General features: G+C 44.0%; 1 protein-coding gene across 1 annotated transcript in view; it reads right to left on the bottom strand.

The window, feature by feature from the left end:
• Positions 1 to 20,319, bottom strand: part of LOC146839251 (uncharacterized) — a 239,263-nt gene that overhangs the window by 148,182 nt on the left and 70,762 nt on the right. Inside the window, exons 4-6 of the mRNA XM_085651294.1 lie at positions 11,967 to 12,014; positions 11,334 to 11,378; positions 7,913 to 10,802 (exon numbers count right to left, since the gene is read on the bottom strand). Of these exons, the coding sequence (XP_085507420.1) occupies positions 7,913 to 9,712 (1,800 nt within the window). The 5' untranslated portion in view covers positions 9,713 to 10,802; positions 11,334 to 11,378; positions 11,967 to 12,014. The remainder of the gene's footprint in view (positions 1 to 7,912; positions 10,803 to 11,333; positions 11,379 to 11,966; positions 12,015 to 20,319) is intronic.

The raw sequence follows: 20,319 nt of genomic DNA, 5'->3' as shown, positions 1-20,319 counted from the left end.
GAATACTGTCTAGCATAGCTTTCTCTCCTAGATGCGCTGGACTATGTATTGTGTTAATGATAACTTGAACCATGGAGTCGGGGAGAAACCATGTAGATTTTCCCTTCGTCATCCATCCCTGATCTGTTTGGATCCCTCCTAGTTCAGTCCATTTCTTGATTTCCTCTGGTGTAGCATGTGTCTGTATGTCAATTACATCAAGGGCGGGATCCCTAACTGTCATGCAGTGTGTCGATGTCGGAACTATTGTCTTTGTCAAGTCAGTTGCATGAGTCCGATTCTGAGCTGTTTGCTTAGCTGTTCGGTCTGCCAGGTCGTTACCCTGGGAAATGATATCGGTGACTTTTGTATGGGCCTTGCACTTCATGATAGATATCGCAGTAGGCAGATGTATTGGATCTAACAGAGCTTGAATGAGGGGACCGTGTTGAATGTTGGCACCGTGAGAAGTTAAATAACCTCTCTCTCGCCAGAGGACTCCGAAGTCGTGTACAACTCCGAATGCATAACGTGAATCTGTGTATATGTTAACTCTCTTATTTTTGGCTTGAATACAGGCTTGTGTCAGAGCGATGAGCTCTGCTGCTTGAGCTGACAAGGTGTCAATACAATTCGTTTCAATAACTTCGGTGTCTGTCGTGACTGCGTAAGCGGCCACTAACTCTCCTGTACTTGTTCTCATGCATGAACCATCCACATAAAGTGTCAGGTCTGGATCTGGTAATGGAATGTCTGTCAAGTCTTGTCTGGGTTTCGTCGTAATAGTAATGACTTCAATACAATCATGTGCCAATGGGTCTGTTCCACTTAATGGCAAAAGTGTGGCAGGATTTAATGTACTACAGCGTCTGATTCCTATGTGTGGCTGAAACAATGTCAATTCATAACCTGTCAGTCGTGCTATAGTCAAGTGCTGGGTCTGTGTTCGGTTTAAAAGAACTTCCACGGAATGTGGAACTTGCACTGTCAATTGATGTCCTAATACTATGGAATCGCTTTGTCTGATCGCTAAATCTGTCGCTGCGACTGATTTCAAGCACGCAGGCAGAGCCTGGGCTACTGGATCTAATGTGCTAGAAAAGTAAGCACACGGTTTGTGTGAACCTGCTTGTTCCTGAGTGAGTACTGACAAGGCAGTACCTTCGCGTTCTGTGACAAAAAGTGTAAAAGGCTTACTGTAACATGGTGTCGCTAAAACAGGTGCTTGACATAAGGCTTTCTTTAAGTCTTCAAAAGCTTGTGTATGTTCCTGAGTCCAAGGGAGGACAGTCGATGTCGCTGCCTCCTGGGTTGTCAACTGAATGAGTGGCTTTGCTAGAAATGCATATTGGGGAATCCATTGTCTACAGTACAAAGTGAGGCCTATGAAGGCCCGCACCTCCTTTTGTGTCTTGGGTGGTGACATGTTTACAATTAACTGGATGCGGTCAGGTGTGAGCTGTCTCCCCCCTTTGGACAGCAAGTGCCCAAGGTACACAACTTGCTGAACACAGAATTGCAGCTTCGAAGGGGACACCTTGTGCCCCTTGTCGGCCAGAAAATGTAAAACCGTCAGTGATGCTTTTTCACATTCGGGCTCGCTTCGGGCGGTGATCAGCAGATCATCGACATACTGAAGCAGGGCAGTGTTAACAGGCATGTGGATACTGTCAAGTTGTCTTTTCAGTGCTTGGCTATAGATGCTGGGGCTTTCTGTGAATCCTTGAGGTGCGCGTGCAAATTTGAAGCTTCGTCCATTTAAACAGAATCCGAACAAATATTGGCTTTCCGGATCGATTGGGACGCTAAAGAAGGCGTTCTTGAGGTCAATTACAGTAAAGAACGTTGCTTCTGAATCAATAGCTGTCAATAATGAAGAGATATCTGGAACCACGGGATACTGTGGTACAATGCATTTATTCAATTCGCGCAGATCAATACCTAATCGATAAACTGGGGGTGCATTTGGATCAGTACGTTTAAGAATTGGAATGATAGGAGAATTACATACATTGGAGTCGGTTTCCACAACCACTCCTTGTGCAATGAGCTCGTCAATGATTTGCAGCAAAGCCACTACAGCATCTGGAGGTAACTTGTATTGTCGAATTCGTGGTAATACCACTCCTGCTTTGAGTGTGACTCGATATGGTGTAATGTGCATACAACCTACATCAGTGGGGCCTTGTGCCCATAAATGTGCAGGGACATTCTGTAACCAGTGATCCATGTCTCTCAATACGTAGTGACCTTTAAAGTCACGCAAAAATAGTCGTACCCCTTCCGGAGAACAACATATTACAGCTCCTAGAGCTTTCAGTGTCTTTATACCTAACAAGTTTTCTGGGCATGATTTTGTAAGCAATAAATCTGTAGTCCGTGTCAATGGACCAACTGCAAGAGGAAGAGGTTGCGATACTTCGTTAACAATAGGCTTTCCTGAAAATCCAAGGGAAACATTCTGTGAGCCTGAGAGGGGTGCCCCTGGAACCTCGTCGTGACTTATAGTTGTTCTGCTTGCCCCTGTATCAATTAAAAACTTTCTGTCTTTCCCTAATACTTGACTATGTACATAAGGACCCTCTTGATCTACAGGAACCTCAATAAGAGGCAAGCCAACCTCCCTCTCTAGGCTGTTTCATGTGTATCGCTGATAATCGGGATAGTCATTTTGTGCATACTGGTACATCTGTTGTGTCGTGTTTTGTGTTGCGGCAATAGGCTGTGGCTGTGGTACTGCTACGGTCTGTTGTGAAGCTTGCATAGGCTGTACATTCTGAGGTACTTGTGGTTGGATCTGATCCTGTCTAGGTGGACGCGGTCTCTCCTTGGTTTTACCCGTAGAGATATTGTGTTTCAGAACTGCACAATCGTTTATATAATGACCTGGCTGTTTACAATAGTTGCATGTCCCTTTAACAGGAGCCGCTGAACTACTGGACTGTGTCGCACCCTTTTTATGAGCGTCAGCTGGAACTGACTGAGCAACGAGCATTTTCATTTTCGTGTCTTTCATACGTCTTTGTTCGTGTTCTTGTTCTTCTCTAATTCTATTCTGGTGGTACTGTAACATTTGTAACATTTGTGAAGGGGTATTAGCTTGCCAAGTGCTCTCGACTTTCAATACTCTGTTCTTAACCTGGGGCAGGGAATTCTCGACTAATTTTGTTACAAAAAGATGTGGATATGAATCGCTACTTGCTTTCAGGCCGCTATTAATACCAAAACATTTTTCAAATCGGGAATAAAAATCACTAGTGTCTTCATCGGGTTTCTGTTTGCAGGCTGAGATTGCACCCCCAGTCTTCCTTTTTCGTAGTTAATAAACGTGGCAATACTTGGACTAACAATCCTGGTAACGCTTTAGTTTTGTCCCCAAGCCCTAGGCCTGGAGTTCGGGTATTTTCTTCGTTTTCTAATGCAGCCCAATCAATCTTTTGCTCTCCCACCTCCCATTCTTTTTCTTTGAGTTTCTCGTAAATACCGGCAGGCAATAATACTTTTAATATTTTCATAATGTCAGGATAGGTATAATCACCCATGAGTAACATGTCTTTTATTTCACGGTGAAAACCTGCTGGATCTTTGTCATGGCTGGGCACTAATTTTTTCATTTCCAATAGTTCTATTTTAGTTATGGGCGTGTACACAAACACGCGTCTAAAAGTATTATCATCATTTTTAACTGGGTGCACTTCGCGTAAGGGATTCTGTCTGTCTATGTAATACATTTTTCTTTCCATGGAGGGAGCTGGATCAAGCTGTGGACACAGGAAGGCACTGTATCTGTGCCGATGTTCTAGAATTACTTTAATTAGATCGGTACCTAGACCTCTCCATTTCTTCATGAGTAGTTCTATCAGTATATCAGGTAGGGGACCAGGATCGGAGTGTTGGCTTTTATACAATATAAGGAGGTGTTGTATCATGTACATACCAGCTAAACGCTGTTCGTCTGGTGAAAGATTCAAAAACGTGTGTGCTAGCGCGTCATCACTATATTTATCAGAACTGTCAGCCCATTGTACTGCTGACCTGGCTAATTCTTGTTCATCCATAGAATCGAGTACATGGTACCCCATTCGTTCTTGAAGTATTTTATCAGTAGCCTGAAATAAGTGTTCAGGGGTCTTTGGATTTGACATGGCTGCTTGAAAAATTCTCTTACTTTCTGGACGTATCGGACGCATTGAATTATTAAAAGATCTTCCCTTACCTACATAAGCTATCATTTCTCTAGCTGGTAATTGTAATTGTCCTGTTGTCGTTTCTGGTTGTTCCTCCTCCTCCGAGGATTCAGTCTTATCTGCATCTATTTCTCTTTCAGGCTGTTCTCTTTCATGTATTTGTTCTACTGTTTTTCGGATCCTTCGGTACATATTTTCTATACTATTCTGTTTATCATGTTTTCCGTCTGCTATATTCTGACCCCATTTGTTAAGTGCTCTTATTTCTTCCGGGTCTACACCAGGCCTATCTCTGTTTCTTATCAAGCAGTTTATGAAGAAGCGTAACAACAGTTTTTGCGTGTCCACTTTCTGGTATGCCATGGCCTCGCCAATACTTTCAGGACCTTGCCCTGTTTGGACAAAGTGATATATTTTGTCTAGATGATCAATCATTCCTGGTAGTATCATTAAATAGTTCGCAACTCGTCGTAGACGTACTGATGATAGCATCATTCTGTCGTCTTTACCGGGTACTGGATCATATCTACAGTCTGTAAGAGGCTCATTAAGTATGTCGTAATTCGCTGTTTGAGGTGTACGTTGGTGTGCTAAATCCCTATAAGTCAATCGATGTGTTGGTGGTGGTGTATGAAAACCTCCTGTCGCACCTCCTGAGGTGCCAGGTCCAAAAGGATTTGTTGGGTGTAAGGTAGGGAGAATAGGTGCAGGAAGGAGTGGAGGAACAGGCGGAAGGTTTGGAACGGGAGGAGGAGTATGTTGCTGCAGAGGTGGGGCAGATTATCTCGGGGTCGAGCGCCGTTAGCAGGTGGTGTGCGTGGCGGCGGAACATTAACATATTCGGGGGCTGCATCGTCTAAATAGGAAGAAAGGAAAATGTCCTTTGCGGTCTTGTGGTGCAATTTAGTCGGAAGCAATGGAGGTGGCAGATCTTTTGGTACTTCCAGGGTGGCCTTAGGTAAACCCTCGGCCAGAAGAGGATACATACCATTCATAAGAGTGTTTCGTTGTCTGTCTACTTGTTCTGCTTTTACTCGGATACCTTCCTCAACTAATACGTTTTCTCGGGCTTTGTCTGAATCCTCCCTACTTTTCTCTTCTTTTCTGAGCGCTTTCTCTGTGCGTCTATGCGATTCTTTACGCCATAATTCAATGGCATCTTTCTGTGACTGTCTGGCTTTCTTTTTCCATAATGCTTCTTCTACTCTCATGATGCAATCTGCATCCCATGTCCCAGCAGCGGGCCATCTCTGATTCTCTGCTAAATCCTTGGTGTAGTCCACCCACAAATCGAGATATAATACGGCATCTAGGCCATGTTTATGGTACATAAAGTACCCTGGAGTGTCCCTAGGTGGAATGGGAACGGCTTCCTCGAGTATCCCTTTTCTAGTTTTTATCTGTCTTAATTTTGAGAATAACGGCATCTTAAACCTTGCTACTTGATTCTTACTCGGACTTGAACACAATTAATACAATAAACACAGTAATGAAGATCGAACAATCACTCATACCACGACATTTAAAACACATTAAAACATTTTAAAACGAACAACGATAATTAGAATAAAACTAGCTAACTGCATAATACTGGATGTACTGCTAAACAGTACAGATACACCGCTAAAACAGTGCAGACCGGGTCTGTGTACCCAAACCCATCTTGACCGGCACAAATTAATGCGCACGTCTAGATGCGTCCCCAGCAATGGTACTCACCGGGAAGCACGGAACGGAAGGCCTCGGAAACTCTGGACTGGACTGGACCGGACTGGACTCGACTCGACTCATGACGTAGGTACTTCGGAACTTCGGAACCTGGTGGGCCTCTGTATACCTCGGATCTTGCTCTCTCAGCTAGGCTCTGGTCGGGATCCTCCGCACTCCTCACCGCCTCGTCTGGGTGTTGATCGCAGCCTCAGTCACCTCCGTTGGCCTGAGGGAGGTACAGGAAATCCTGCAGGTACGCGTAGTTGTCCGTCCGGCTGTGGCAGGGGACCGGGCCTGCAACGCACCTCCGGCGCGTGGGGTGGGGGAGGGGTCCCTATTCGGGCGCCAATTATGTGGTAAATTTAAATTACCTATACTTAATTTATGCGGTAAAGTTCAATAAGAATAACTCAGAAAAAAATAAGAGGCAGAATCCGTGATATTTGAGGTTTTAAAAGGGGTTTTATTCCTTAAAAAGGAATTGGTTCGAACCAGGCAATCGGATTCCGTCACCACGAAGGTTCGGGAAGGGATAGACAATACTTTATTGACAGGTTATCATATATATAGTCAATGCATTACAGTAAAGGCAGATGCAGAAGGCGTAACAGCTGAGAGGAGAGATAAGAATACACATACGTAATGAAAAAGGCGTTACAATAGGCGTGCATAAGGGCGTGTACTAGAAACGTCATTATGAGGATGTCACAGGTGGGTGGATCCATAAGAGAATCCTGCAATGTCAGCAGAAATACATGGCAGAGATGCGCGCGCAGCAGCATGACGTGTGATTGACGTGTAACTGGAGGGTGAAGGGGACTTGACATTTAGCCCTACATGAGGAGACAGAAGTCTGGGATGTCAGAACAACCTAATCCCAAATCGTATCTAATATCTTGTGTTTAAGGAACTGTATTATCTGAAAGGAAAGGTCTCTCGGGCAGAGGCTATTCTATACTGACTGCTAGTGCGTGTATAAGCGTCTACGTGTCTACATGAGATGCGAGGGGGCATGGGCCTACCATGGTAACAGGAGCTATGAATTACTTGCACGGAGACAGTGAGGCCGGGCCCTTTGCTCTGCAGCTGGAAGGATGTTTACCTAAACTACTAGACAGGAATGTATTTTTCGAGGAGCGGAGCAGATAACTTGAAGGCAAAATACATTCTTGGCAGGCAACAGGCCGAGCCAGGCACCGTTAGCCGCGCAGGGAGTAAGACAAAGGTCATGGATACAGATGCAGGTCCAGGCTGGAGCATTCAGAGGCAGAAGGCAGGAAAAGGCTCGATGGCAGAATTCAGGGCCTAACTCGCCAGAGCTGAAAAACGTGAAAGGTGCACCATATAAAGACGGTGGCAAGGCATACTTAGGAACGGAATATTCGACCCATTCATGGTGGATCTGAAAGAGGACATGTTAACGTTGGACGCAAATGTATTTGCGTCTTCATAGCTGGAAGTGGAGGGAACATACATGTACTTGTAGCACGTACATGGAGCCGTTGGGGTCTAAGATAGGGGACACAATTGATCATAAAAATTCATATTTCCTCAACCTTTAGATTTTCTCAATGATCAGCTCTACGTGGCACAGAACAGATGTTGGTCCCATAGAGACCTACCACAAAGGGACTCCTGTTGCAGCTCCCTGCTGAGGCTCATTAAGGCTGCAAACAGTTCAAGGTTACCTGCATTCCCGATCATAGGGGTGTGGCCTCGAAGTTAAGGATGGACTCGACCTTGCGGGTTGGTGCCATGACTTAATAACACACAGAGCGCAAAACACACGGAATGGAATGAGGCCACAAATAGTTATTAAGGAATAAGTGTAATTCAAGCGTTTCCATCCCTTGCTGTGTGCTTTTCTCAGCAGACAGTTTGTAGGACAATCAATGTATTGATGTCTTTGTGGCAGCCTCATGGGAATGTTCTGCGATACTGAAACCCCTTCCCCAGGGTTGACACTGAGCACATTTTACTCTCCCCCACTGACTCTCTCATGTACATGGGTTGCATTTATAACTGAAGTTTTTGACACTTTGAGGGCACTGATAAGGCTTTTGCCCAGTATGGATTCTCTCATGTTGAATAAGACTGGTCTTGTAACTGAAACGTTTTTGGCATTCCGAGCACGGATAAGGGTTGTACCCAGTGTGTGTCATTTTATGTAGAGTGAGATTACTATTCCTACTAAAGCTTTTCTGGCATTCAGTGCACTGATAAGGTTTTAGCCCAGTGTGTGTTCTCTCATGTCGAATGAGACGGTCTCTCTTGCTAAAGCTTTTCTGGCACTCTGTGCACTGATACGGTTTAAGTCCAATGTGGATTCTCTCATGTCTAATGAGATCGGCCTTACAACTGAAGCTGTTTTGGCACTCTGAGCACTGATAAGGTTTTAGCCCAGTGTGTGTTCTCTCATGTCGAATGAGATGGTCTCTCTTGCTAAAGCTTTTCTGGCACTCTGTGCACTGATACGGTTTTAGCCCAGTGTGGATTCTCTCATGTCTAATGAGATTGGCCTTACAACTGAAGCTGTTTTGGCACTCTGTGCACTGATATGGTTTAAGTCCAATGTGGATTCTCTCATGTCTAATGAGATCGGCCTTACAACTGAAGCTGTTTTGGCACTCTGAGCACTGATAAGGTTTTAGCCCAGTGTGTGTTCTCTCATGTTGAACAAGAACGTTTTTCTGACTAAAGCTTTTCAGGCATTCAGAGCACTGATAAGGTTTTAGCCCAGTGTGTGTTCTCTCATGTCGAATGAGATGGTCTCTCTTGCTAAAGCTTTTCTGGCACTCTGTGCACTGATACGGTTTTAGCCCAGTGTGGATTCTCTCATGTCTAATGAGATTGGCCTTACAACTGAAACTGTTTTGGCACTCTGAGCACTGATAAGGTTTTAGCCCAGTGTGTGTTCTCTCATGTTGAGAGAGATTACATTTCCGACTGAAGCTTTTCTGGCACTCTGAGCACTGATAAGGTTTTAGCCCAGTGTGTGTTCTCTCATGTCGAATGAGATTGTCTTTCTTGCTGAAGCTTTTCTGGCATTCAGTGCACGGATACGGTTTTTGTCCAGTGTGAGTTCTCTCGTGTTGAGTGAGATGGCCTTTCTGACTGAAGCTTTTCTGGCATTCAGAGCACTGAAACCGTTTGTGTCCACTATGGATTCTCTCATGTTGAATTAAACATGCTCTCTGACTGAAGCTTTTCTGGCATTCATTGCATTGATACGGTCTTTCCCCAGTGTGGCGTCTCACATGTACAATGAGAGAGGTTTGGTAACGAAAGCCTTTCTGGCATTCTGAGCACTGATAAGGTTTTTGTCCAGTGTGAGTTGTCTCGTGTTGAGTGAGATGGCCTTTCTGACTGAAGCTTTTCTGGCATTCAGAGCACTGAAACCGTTTGTGTCCACTATGGATTCTCTCATGTTGAATTAAACATGCTCTCTGACTGAAGCTTTTCTGGCATTCATTGCATTGATAAGGTCTTTCCCCAGTGTGGCGTCTCACATGCACAATGAGAGAGGTTTGGGAAAGAAAGTCTTTCTGGCATTCTGAGCACTGATAAGGTTTGTGCCCAGTGTGGATTCTCACATGTTGAATGAGAGAGGATTTGTGAGAGAAGCATTTATGGCATTCAGGACACTGATAAGCTTTTTGTCTAGTGTGGGTTCTCTCATGTTTAGTGGGGTAGGTTTCTTCACTAAAGCTGTTCTCACAACCATTACTCTTATTCGACTTATGTGAGTCTCCATGCTGGGTTTGCTCCTGGACACCGGCCATGGTAAGACTGAATCTGATTCCAGAGTCTGTACTCGTATATGTTACACTCAGCATTAACTTCTCAAATAAACTGCAGATGCTCTTATAGCTTTTTTATCTGGAGAGACTTGTCTTACTTTTAAAGGCAGCCTGTCTAACCTGTTTTATAAACTTTCACTGAGGAGCCCTTAGTATTTATTGAGATGGATTCATTTCTCCAAGTTCTGCCCGGGTGAGTTCTCTCAAGTTGAATTAAACTCCGTTTGTGAGTCCCGTTTATCAGATTTGATTTATGAGCTTTAAAACCCCTGATAAGGTATTTGGGGTTTAATGTTTGACATTTAAGTATATTTGTTCATACAAGTAATGACAGGTGATTGGGGCACGCCAGGGTGGCTTTATTAATTAGCAATAGCACCGGCCGCTTTTAAACTTTCTGCTAGGACATTCTTTGTCGCTCTATGGCTAAGGCAGGTACATGATCGACTTTGGCAGTCCAGGACACTTTGAAACTACTCAGATCAACCCAGGACACCGTTTGGTGGGGAAAATCTTTCTATATTAGAAATGTAATGACACTTGACACAGAGTATTTACAATTCGATTTTTTAAAACAATATCTTCTCTCTACAAAGACGTAAACAAAAGCTTGCTCCTTTAAACTGCTGTTATTAGTCTTTCAGACAATTCTGTCACATCACGTGCACGAATACTGTTTTTTAGGCGGGGTTTGGGTCTCCAGGGCATTTCTCATAAACCATCAGACAGAATTTACAACACTGATTATTCTCAAATGCACTGTGTGGGTATCAATTGTAGCCAATGTTCTTTGTTCAACCAATCTTAAAAGTTTCTTTTAAGCAAAAATATTTTTACAATTAGTAGATGCAGAGATTCAATTTACTCTTGAGTTCTATTCATTTTTCAGAGGTTCCTCAATCTCAGTAACTGACTCTTGGTAAACATTTATCATCATTTTTCTTTAAATATTTGACATAAATTCACATTCAGCCATTTCTTCCGCTCTAAATTCCTCACTATTACTGACACTTAGAATATGTTTCTCCTCTAGAGTTCGAGGATGTTTTAACTTTCCTTAAAATAATCTTTTTTGTTGTGTTTCACTAAATTAAAACCTTCATTTTTCTGTTCATGCTTCAATCACCTGTAGAAATGGAGATAGAGATTGTAAATGAACACAAATAAAAAATATTTATGACTTTATACTTTGCAGAAAGAAAGCAGTTACAGAAGCAAGATGGGTAATCCATTTGAGTTGCATTTCTGACAGTGGTGAAAAAGCTCTTGGACACGGTGTAGAAAGGGAGCTTGGAACCACTGGAACTCAAGAATGTGAGAGCAAAAGAAGTGAATATATAAGGAAGAAACACAAGTTAGGGATGTATTCTGACACAGATTCTCAGACGCTGCCAACACCATCAATTTACACTTTTTGTGGCAAAGGCTGGCATCATATTTGTAATAATTTTAATGAATTATTTGATGTACTTTACTCCACTGCACACTTGGAGTGTTCATCATTTCCTTTTTCCAGTGATCTAGGAAAGAACATTTTATTAAACAAAGGAATTGCCCTGGTTGTAACCACTGCTTCAAATGTCACCGTAGACTGAGGCCGTGTCCAGTTAGCTCAGTGGAATTCACCATTTCAAATTGGGGGTTGATAAGGACTTACCTGGTGGCCCAGAACTCCCTCTCCTCCATCAGAGTTCTGCAACACCTGACAAAGGAAAAACATCACAATAGTAAAGGAAACCAAAAAAGGACCAAAATGACAAACACAAAACAAACAAACAGAGGGTAGAGAAAAAAAGACCATCTTCCACTCTCACTACAGGTACCCAAAACGACACCTGAAGGGTCAAATAAGACAGAAAAGGGAAGGAGGTGAGGACGTAAAGAGGTGGAAGTCAGAACCAAAGAGAAAAGAAGCAGAAAGAACAGACAGAGGGGGCACAGTATCACAGAGGAGGAGATAAAGGAGAAGGAGACAAATGCACAAATAGTGAAGGAACTGCTGGGCAAACAGGAGGCCAGTGCTCACGGCCCAGTGCATCCTGACCTGATAAGGAACATGAGCTGCACTAGGCCCACAACATGTTCCAGGAGGAATGTAGCTCCGTCGGGTTATTATCAGATGTCTGATAGCAGCAAGAAAAGTGTACAGAGCGAAGCAAATGTTGAAGTTGGAGAGACATAAATAAACTTGAACTAATGTTGTGTATTTTTGTTCCTGAAATGTTGTGTGTAGGTGATGTTTTGTATGGGAAGAAAGTAAATAAACTGCAAACCTTAAAAAAGTCTTTACCTTGCACTGTGAGATCCCAGGCATACCACCCCAAGTAATCGATGTAATCTGAAAGTAATCCAAAAGTAGTCCAAAAGTAATTACTGTGTAATATTAGCTGCTTTTTGAACCAATACCAACTTGTAAGGATTGCAAATTCATCTACAACTACATTACCTTATAAAACATTGCACTTGACAAATATATTTGGCTTACCTGGACCAGGTCCTGCTTGGTTCTAAAATAAAACATAAGTATACATTTGTTTACTTGCCTAATTGGTCTGTATTCAGTCTGAGTGTGTGCCAGTCTTGATTGAGTGAATACAATAGATGCTTAACACACCCTCTGGATAAGCCTAACTGCTCGCCCACACTATCACAAAGAGAGCTATTAGTACTTACCTAATTTAGCCTCTGCTATAACTCTGGGAACTCTCTGGGCTCCGTACACACTATACCTTACTTTGGTATAGTATATACAGAGCCAGCATCCTACAGTTGGCGCTTTTTATTTATAAATGATCTAAAGTGATGATGTGGAGGGTCGGTGTCTTGTGAGCCCCATAAGACGGCGACTCAAGAACTGGAATTTAGACTCAAACCTTCGCAGGACAAAGCTTAGAACATTGGAATGTTGAGATCTCCATTGAAGACAATAGCCAGCAGCAGCCTATAAAACCTGATACAGGCCCGCTGCTCTCAACATTACAATGTCTTCATACACAGCCTCTCTTTCCCCTGCATCTCCAAAATTTATGGATTGGGCAGAGAAAAGCAAAAGATAGAGCCTGTGCAGGAGGGCACACAGGAGCCTTCCTCCCTTCCTTCTTCAGTAGCTCACAGTGTCACTAGTGCCTCAGAAGAAGGGAGATTTCTCCGCTCCTGCATCTCCCTGGCTCACCTGAAAGATGAAAAGCGGTTTAGTCGAGCCCTGGGAGAACAAGGGGCGGACCCCAGCCTCCTTTCATAGCTACTGCTGTGAATGTTCAATAATTAACCATCGAAGCCCCGCATGCAGCTGCTAACTATTGAACTTTCACATCAACAGCTGCAAAACAAAGGTTTCGGAGCCGCAGGGGTGTTTCAACCCCCTCAGTCCGTGGGATGCCTTCGTTTTATTAATTAACAGATTCTGCCCTCCTTCAGCAAATGTTATAAAAGCCATATAGTCTGCTGCAGCAGGCTATACCGGTCATTAAAGGACCGCTCCCTAGTTAAAGGCGTTTGCCTTTGGAGCTGTAAGGCCATATTAAAGATTTAAAATATTTACAGTAGTCAGAAACATGGTTACGCTTTCAGAGAAATAATCATCAAAGTATTTGCAAGAGGATCACATAAGGTATATCAATAGACAGACCAACACAACAACTGCCTGCTAAGAAATGGAAAAGGGTTCTTCTATAACATCAAATAGCAAATTGGCAGAGTCTGCTTAGTTAAAATGAAAGGAAAGTTCTTAAGTATAAAATTAGAGGTGGAGTGGAAACTCCACTCCGCCGGCCGATTTCGCGGAGTTTTGCGTCTCCAGGTGCGGAGTTTACTACCACCCATCCCTACTTTTCAGGTGATTTCAAGGCAAGGAGGCCCTCTGATGTGTCCAAAGCAAGGCGGCCCAAGTCGCTGATCCTTGCGCCATATCTATTTTTGTCAATAGGACTTTTTTGCATTTGTTGCAGTACACAACCACTCGGCCCCCAGATCAGGTGCATGTGCCTCAGATTGTATTGTTCTGCACAATACCACTCCAGGTCGTTATCAGGGTGGAGTTTTCAGTGACAGACGGGCACAATGATGTTAACACCCCGCCCTCGGCCAAATGCGAAAGGGCTCCTTCTCCAACTGAGAGGGGACGGCCAGTGTGTAGGGAGCCCCGTACCTCTTAATGCCTATCTCAGCCAACCAGAAAGCCCATTTGGGATCACATGCCTGGAGTTCCCAGACAAAGAACAGTTCACCACCTCCCTCCTCCCTTGGGTCTACGCTCCCCCACCCTGCAATATCCCTATAATGCCAAAGAAGGAGGCAGCCGGCACCTGAGTGGACTGTGCAGCTCCAGGGTTTATGGATCTGTCCCTTCTTTACCTCACTCAGTGTGTAGCTGGGGCTGTGCAGGCAGAACGCTGGGACTAAGACTGCCGCTTCTCGATGTGATTTTTGCTGTCAGATTTGTGCTGCTGCGTGGGTCATCTCCCTGCTGCGAGGAGGGGGAGCCCTAATCATTCCCCATAAATCTCTGGAGAGCTCGGCTTTTTCGGAGATGGGGGTATGGAGAGACACATCCTGCACAGCCACAGAGAAGTGATGTGGTGCTGGCACTTGAGTGCTGTAGGAGTTATGGGCTTAGTGCTGGATTTTGTTTCCATGTCACACATTGAGCTTTCTCCATTGCGGCCAGAAAACTGTATCTTTTTGCGGGATGACACTTTCTTCTTGAGTGGGTAAGGCTTACAGTGGTTGGTGAACATGGGCTAAGAATTCTTATTCGAGGTTGCACTTTTGCTGAGGTTCATTTTGTTTGATGCACATGGGGCTGTTGTTGAGGTTTGTTGAAACTGCTAGGCAGGGAAGCGTGAAAAATATAATTTGTCAATCTCACTGCTTTGCATGTTTCTCTTTGAAGCTTTACTACCAGTTCCTAAGGTTCAGTTTGTGCAAACGTGAGGGGTGTTAGTAGTATAAATTGTAAGGTGGAGTCACTTGCATGCATGCTTCTGTTTAATTCTATGTAGAGCGCTATTTGAGCTCCGCCCCACGGTTACAGAAGGATTTCTGAGTCCTGGAGCCCCCACATTGGCACCCGCGTGAGTTCTTTACAGAGGGACTAAACTTCCTTACCGTTTGGACCCATTAGTAAAGGTTGGCATCACATTGTGAGTTTTCAGAAGTTTCTAAAGCTTATTTTTGCAAAACTTAAAGGGTTCCATAGTGATCCTTCCTGCAATGAGACAGGCCGCACTCCCTATGTTGACAATGCCTCGCGGTGCCTTAGCTCCTGGAATGGAAGGAGTTGGGGGCAGGATTGAATGATTAAAAGTTTTGATGATGTGATCTTAGCACATGGTGTCCCAGTGATTTCTACCCAGACGGTGAGGCGCCTACTGAGTGTAGGCTAAATGTCCATACGTCGTACGTCTTTGGGTGCAGAGTTGGATTTACAGATGGATATACTCATACAGGTAGGAATAGGCCCTCTAAAGTATCCTCGTTCTCAACACTTCTTGACAGCATGAGTGTGAGGTGCCAGGATTGCACCCCTCGTGCTGGTGTCAGGAACCCAGCTCTAGGCTTCTTTCTTCTGTCGTGTGGCTGTGCGGTAGGACACGGGGTGTTCCCTAGTGCTGAAGCCTCACTGCCTAAGTAGGAGTCGAGGTGTTCTAAAAAGGCAGAGCTCACAGGCATTAGTAACAGGTGTCTGCAGCATCACAACTCGCAGGACCACATGCCAAAACTACAAAGGCCTTATTTTTGTCATGTCGTTCCCTGGCAGCTCTTTGCTTCCCACCAAAAATCTCATCTGCTAAGACCAGGACTTATTATACAGGGAAAGGCAGGTTGTCCCCTCTGATCCAGGCAGTATTTTATTTCAGCCTCATCTTTATTGTGTTTATTTGCTGGTCTGCAACGTGGTGTCCTTCTAGCGTGTCAGGCAGCATGCTAACATGCAGTACGTCACTGATAACAGACCATGGAAGGTGCACTGCACTCGCACATTGGCCCTTTGTGTAAAGCCCAAAGCCCAGGAGTCGGGTAGGAGGCAAGAACTCTTTGTTTCTTGTGTGGTACTGTGTTGTAGCCAGGGTGGTTGGGTGGAACTCTGCCGAATCTTGCAGAGTTTTTGAAAATCTCACTGGAATTCCATGGAGAAAAACTCAGCAAGTTTCGCCCACCACCATAAAAATCTGTAAGAGGACTGGCATGAAGTCTGCCTCTTGGAAAAGGGTACAATAAAAATGTCAGCAAATATCCCAAAAACAGTACATTTGATAGGTTTTCACATTATCGCAATGCAATTTTACAAAACCCACCTACAAAATGAATAATTAATTGTGACTAAAAGCAAGGGGATGACAATGGATATTGCATGTTCTACAATACAATACATCAACATGGGACAGCAATATTACTTTTTCTCAGGTGCTGTATTATCCTCCATTTTCCACTTGTTTTTTTAATTCCCATGATTGCATTGACTCCCTCGCACTCCTTTTAGAATGCCCTGCTCTTGTAAGATTGCACGGAGGAGTGTGTGGATACACTGCAGTCGGTTTCACCGTGGTTGCACTGGCTCTGCACTTTCAATCAATCCAGTTTCTTTTCCTGTAAAATTCCAGGCCTCTTCATTTTCTGTGCAATTTAAATCTGGAGGTGAATCCCCTCTTGTGAAGACTGGTTACAAATGAACTCTTGAGTCTTGTGAATGTAATATAGAGTCTTCATTTTGGGTCTGAATGACAACAACATCCGGTGTACAGTAAATTATACAATTTATTTTACAAAGAAGGTAACGCTCTAAAAACACTGAGCTTGTCTCACTAAGTATAAATTTGTGGCCATTCATTATGGACACAATTTGTACAGGAACATTTGCTGACAGCATATTAATTAGTTGGTCATCAAAGTGCTGCGAGAAAGTGGCTCTGAATATACTGTTCCCAAATAGGTACAGTGTGTACAGAGGCCACAGTCCCCAGAGGTTTGTCAGAGGTTAAAGTTAGATATAACCTTACTCTCTAAAGTGGTAGCTTGGTCGAGCAGTAAGGCAGTATCAGAGGACAGTGTAAAGCATTTGTTGTACACTCAGTCAGCAAATGGTCTCACACACTCAAGAACTGAACTCTAGGCCAATGGTTTATATAAAAAAATGGTTGTTTTATTTTAGAACCAACAATAGGTATTAAAATATACTTTTTCAAAATGAGATGCTTTAGTTAAATACTTTTGCAATATGCAATTGACTTTTGTAGGTAATAGTTACAGGTTGTTGCAATAGGCAACACAATTTCAAACACAATAATACATTGAGCTCAATGGGAGTTTTAAGTTATTTGCAATAGATTACTTTCAGGATTACTTTTCTAACTTCAGGACTGGATCCTAGATTCAGTCCTGGGACAGTTCTTGGAAACAAGTGAGTAAATTTGTCTTAGTTACTCTTGTGATTTTTAGGCACTATTTTGCTATTTTACAAGTTGACACTTAGAAAAAATTTCATAGAAAAACAGTCAATGATTCCCTATGGGAGAAAAGGAATATGCTACTTACCAGTATGCATCTGTTCTTGGCATGTAGAGCTGCAGAGCCACACATAAGATAAGATCGCCATCTGGTGTTGGGCTCGGATGATTGCAGGTTGTTGTTGTCTTCGGAAGAAGCCTTTTGGTCACGAGATAGGTGACTCCTCCTCTGGACAACAGTGCGCATGGGCATCCACTCCATCCTCAGATTGTTTTTCGCCATGATGGGAAATGATGGAGTGTATAAGAAGAAAGAGAAAGGTTGTCCATGTGTAGTGTCTAATTAAGACAATGCTGGAACAGATACAGGTCCCGGGGAGGCGGGTGGGTGCGTGTGGCTCTGCAGCTCTACATGCCAAGAACAGATGCATACTGGTAAGTAGCATATTCCGTTCGAGGCATATGAGCTGCAGATCACACACTTAGGATAGACTATATAGCAGTGTCTCCCCTAGCGGTGGTCACCTGTATCCGTTGCAGCAGTTTGGAATAGAGTTTTTAGAACAGCTTGGCCTACTGAAGCTTGTTGTTTGGATTGCACATCAACACAGTAATGTTTAGTGAAGGTGTGTGTGGTAGACCATGTGGCTGCTTTGCAAATATCTTCTAAGGGAATGTTCCCTAAGAATGCCATGGAAGACCCTATTTTACGCGTGGAGTGCGCCCTAGGGGGAACTGTAAGAGTGCGTTTAGCGTTTTGGTAACATATTTGGATACATTTAACTATCCACCTGGCTATACCTGATTTTGAAATGGGGTTGCCTTTATGTGGTGGAGTGAAAGCAACAAACAGCTGTTTGGTTTTGCGAAAAGGTTTGGTTCTGTCGATGTAATAAAGCAAGGCTCTTTTAACATCTAAAGTATGAAGGACCCTTTCAGCTACTGAGTCTGGATTAGGGAAGAACACTGGTAGCTCGACTGATTGGTTAAGATGGAAAGGGGAAATGACTTTAGGTAGGAATTTTGGGTTTGTCCTAAGAACCACTTTGTTACGATGCAGTTGTAGGAATGGTTCTTCAAGAGTTAAGGCTTGTATTTCACTTACCCTTCGCAGGGATGTGATTGCGATAAGGAAGGCCACCTTCCATGTTAGGAACTGCAGTTCGCATTTATGCATAGGTTCAAATGGAGGACCCATAAGCCTTGTGAGAACAATATTTAGATTCCACACTGGGGAAGGTGGTAATCTTGGAGGAATAATCCGTTTGAGACCTTCCATAAAGGCTTTGATGGCTGATACCTTAAAGAGGGACAGGTGTTGTCTATTTTGTAAGTAGGCTGCTAAGGCTGCGAGGTGTAGACGTATGGAGGAATACGCTAAATTGCATCTTTGCAAGTGTAGCAAATAATGTTTTGGATGGAAGCATCCATTGGACATATATCATTGTTAGTGCAGTAAATGGCAAATCTTTTCCATTTTGCAGCATAACACGCTCTAGTAGTAGGTCTTCTAGCCTCTTTTATGATATTCATACAGTCTGGTGGGAGGTTGAGGTAACCGAACTCTAAGACTTCAGGAGCCAGATTGCCAAGTTCAGTTGCTGTGGATCTGGGTGTCTGATTTCTCCATGGTTCTGGGTTAATAGGGCTGGGGAAAGGCGCAATTTTTGATGTGGAACTAGCGATAGTTCCAGAAGTGTGGTGAACCAGGGTTGACGTGCACATGTGGGAGCTACTAGGATCAGTGTCAGCGACTGTTGTTTGAGCTTGCGTACCACAAATGGAATGAGTGGGAGAGGCGGAAAAGCGTACGCAAATCTGCCTGACCAGTTCATCCATATTGCATTGCCCTTGGACTCCGGTTTGGAAACCTGGCAGCGAAGGTTGGGAATTTTGCGTTTTCGTGTGTGGCAAACAGGTCTATGTCTGGTTGGCCCCATTTTTGGAAGAATGGGAATAGGACTTTGGGGTGTAATTCCTATTCGTGGATTTGTTGTGTCTGACGACTTAGGAGATCGCAACCTGGTTGTGAACTCCTGGAAGGTGTTCCGCTAGCAGGTAGATGTTTTGGGGAATTGCCCAACTCCAGATGTTCTGTGCTAGTTGGGACAGTTGGAGAGAATGTGTCCCCCCCTGCTTTCGTATGTAATACATTGTCGTCATATTGTCTGTGCGGATGAGGACAGTTTTGTTTTTTAGATGTATTTGAAAGGATTTCAGTGCTAGAAACACTGCTAGGAGTTCTAGGTGATTGATATGGAGCAGTTTTTGTTGAGCGGTCCATCTGCCCTGAGTGGTGTGTTGGAGGAGGTGGGCTCCCCACCCTGTGAGAGATGCGTTGGTGGTCAGCACTACTTGTGGAAGAGGCTCTAAGAACGGTCGTCCTTTGGACAGGTTGATGGTGTTCCACCACTTCAGTGAACGAAGTGAGCGGCTGTCTACCAACACCAGATCGGTAAGTTGTCCGTGAGCCTGGTTCCACTGTTGTGCTAGACATTCTTGCAAGGGACGCATTTGAAGTCGTGCGTGGGGTACGGTGGAGATGCATGACGCCATCATGCCTAACAGTTGCATGAACACTCTTGCTGGAAGAGAGTGTTGAGTTTGAAATTTTAAGATGAGGTTTTGTATGTTGGTTATCCTGGCTGTGCTGGGATAAGCTATGGCCTTGGACGTATTTATGGTGGCTCCCAGATATTGATGTATGTGGGAGGGCTGTAGTTGAGATTTGGGATAGTTGATGGTAAATCCCAAGTTGTGTAGGGTTTGAATAGTGCGGTGAGTGTGGAGAACGCATTTGTTGAGGGTATTGGCTTTTATGAGCCAATCGTCGAGGTAGGGGAAGACATGGATTTGTTGTCTCCTGAGATGCGCTGCCACTACTGCTAAGCATTTGGTGAACTCCCTGGGTGCAGTTGTTACTCCGAATGGGAGGACTGTAAACTGATAGTGCTGTCCGTCTACCACAAATCTTAGATACTTCCTGTGAGCGGGATGCATGGGGATGTGATAGTATGCATCCTTGAGGTCCAATGTGGCAAGGAAGTCGCCTTGTTGAAGTAGTGAGAGGACTTGTTGGAGAGTGATCATATGGAAGTGATCTGAGTGTATGTACTGGTTTAGTATTCTGAGGTCGAGTATGGGTCTTAAAGTCTCGTCCTTTTTGGGAATTAGGAAGTATAGAGAATATACTCCTGT

Source organism: Triturus cristatus, chromosome 4_1 (genome assembly GCF_964204655.1).
Source record: "Triturus cristatus chromosome 4_1, aTriCri1.1, whole genome shotgun sequence".
Lineage (NCBI taxonomy): Eukaryota > Metazoa > Chordata > Amphibia > Caudata > Salamandridae > Triturus > Triturus cristatus.
The sequence above is the reverse complement of the archived record's forward strand: the minus strand, read 5'-3'. Positions and strand labels throughout refer to the sequence as shown.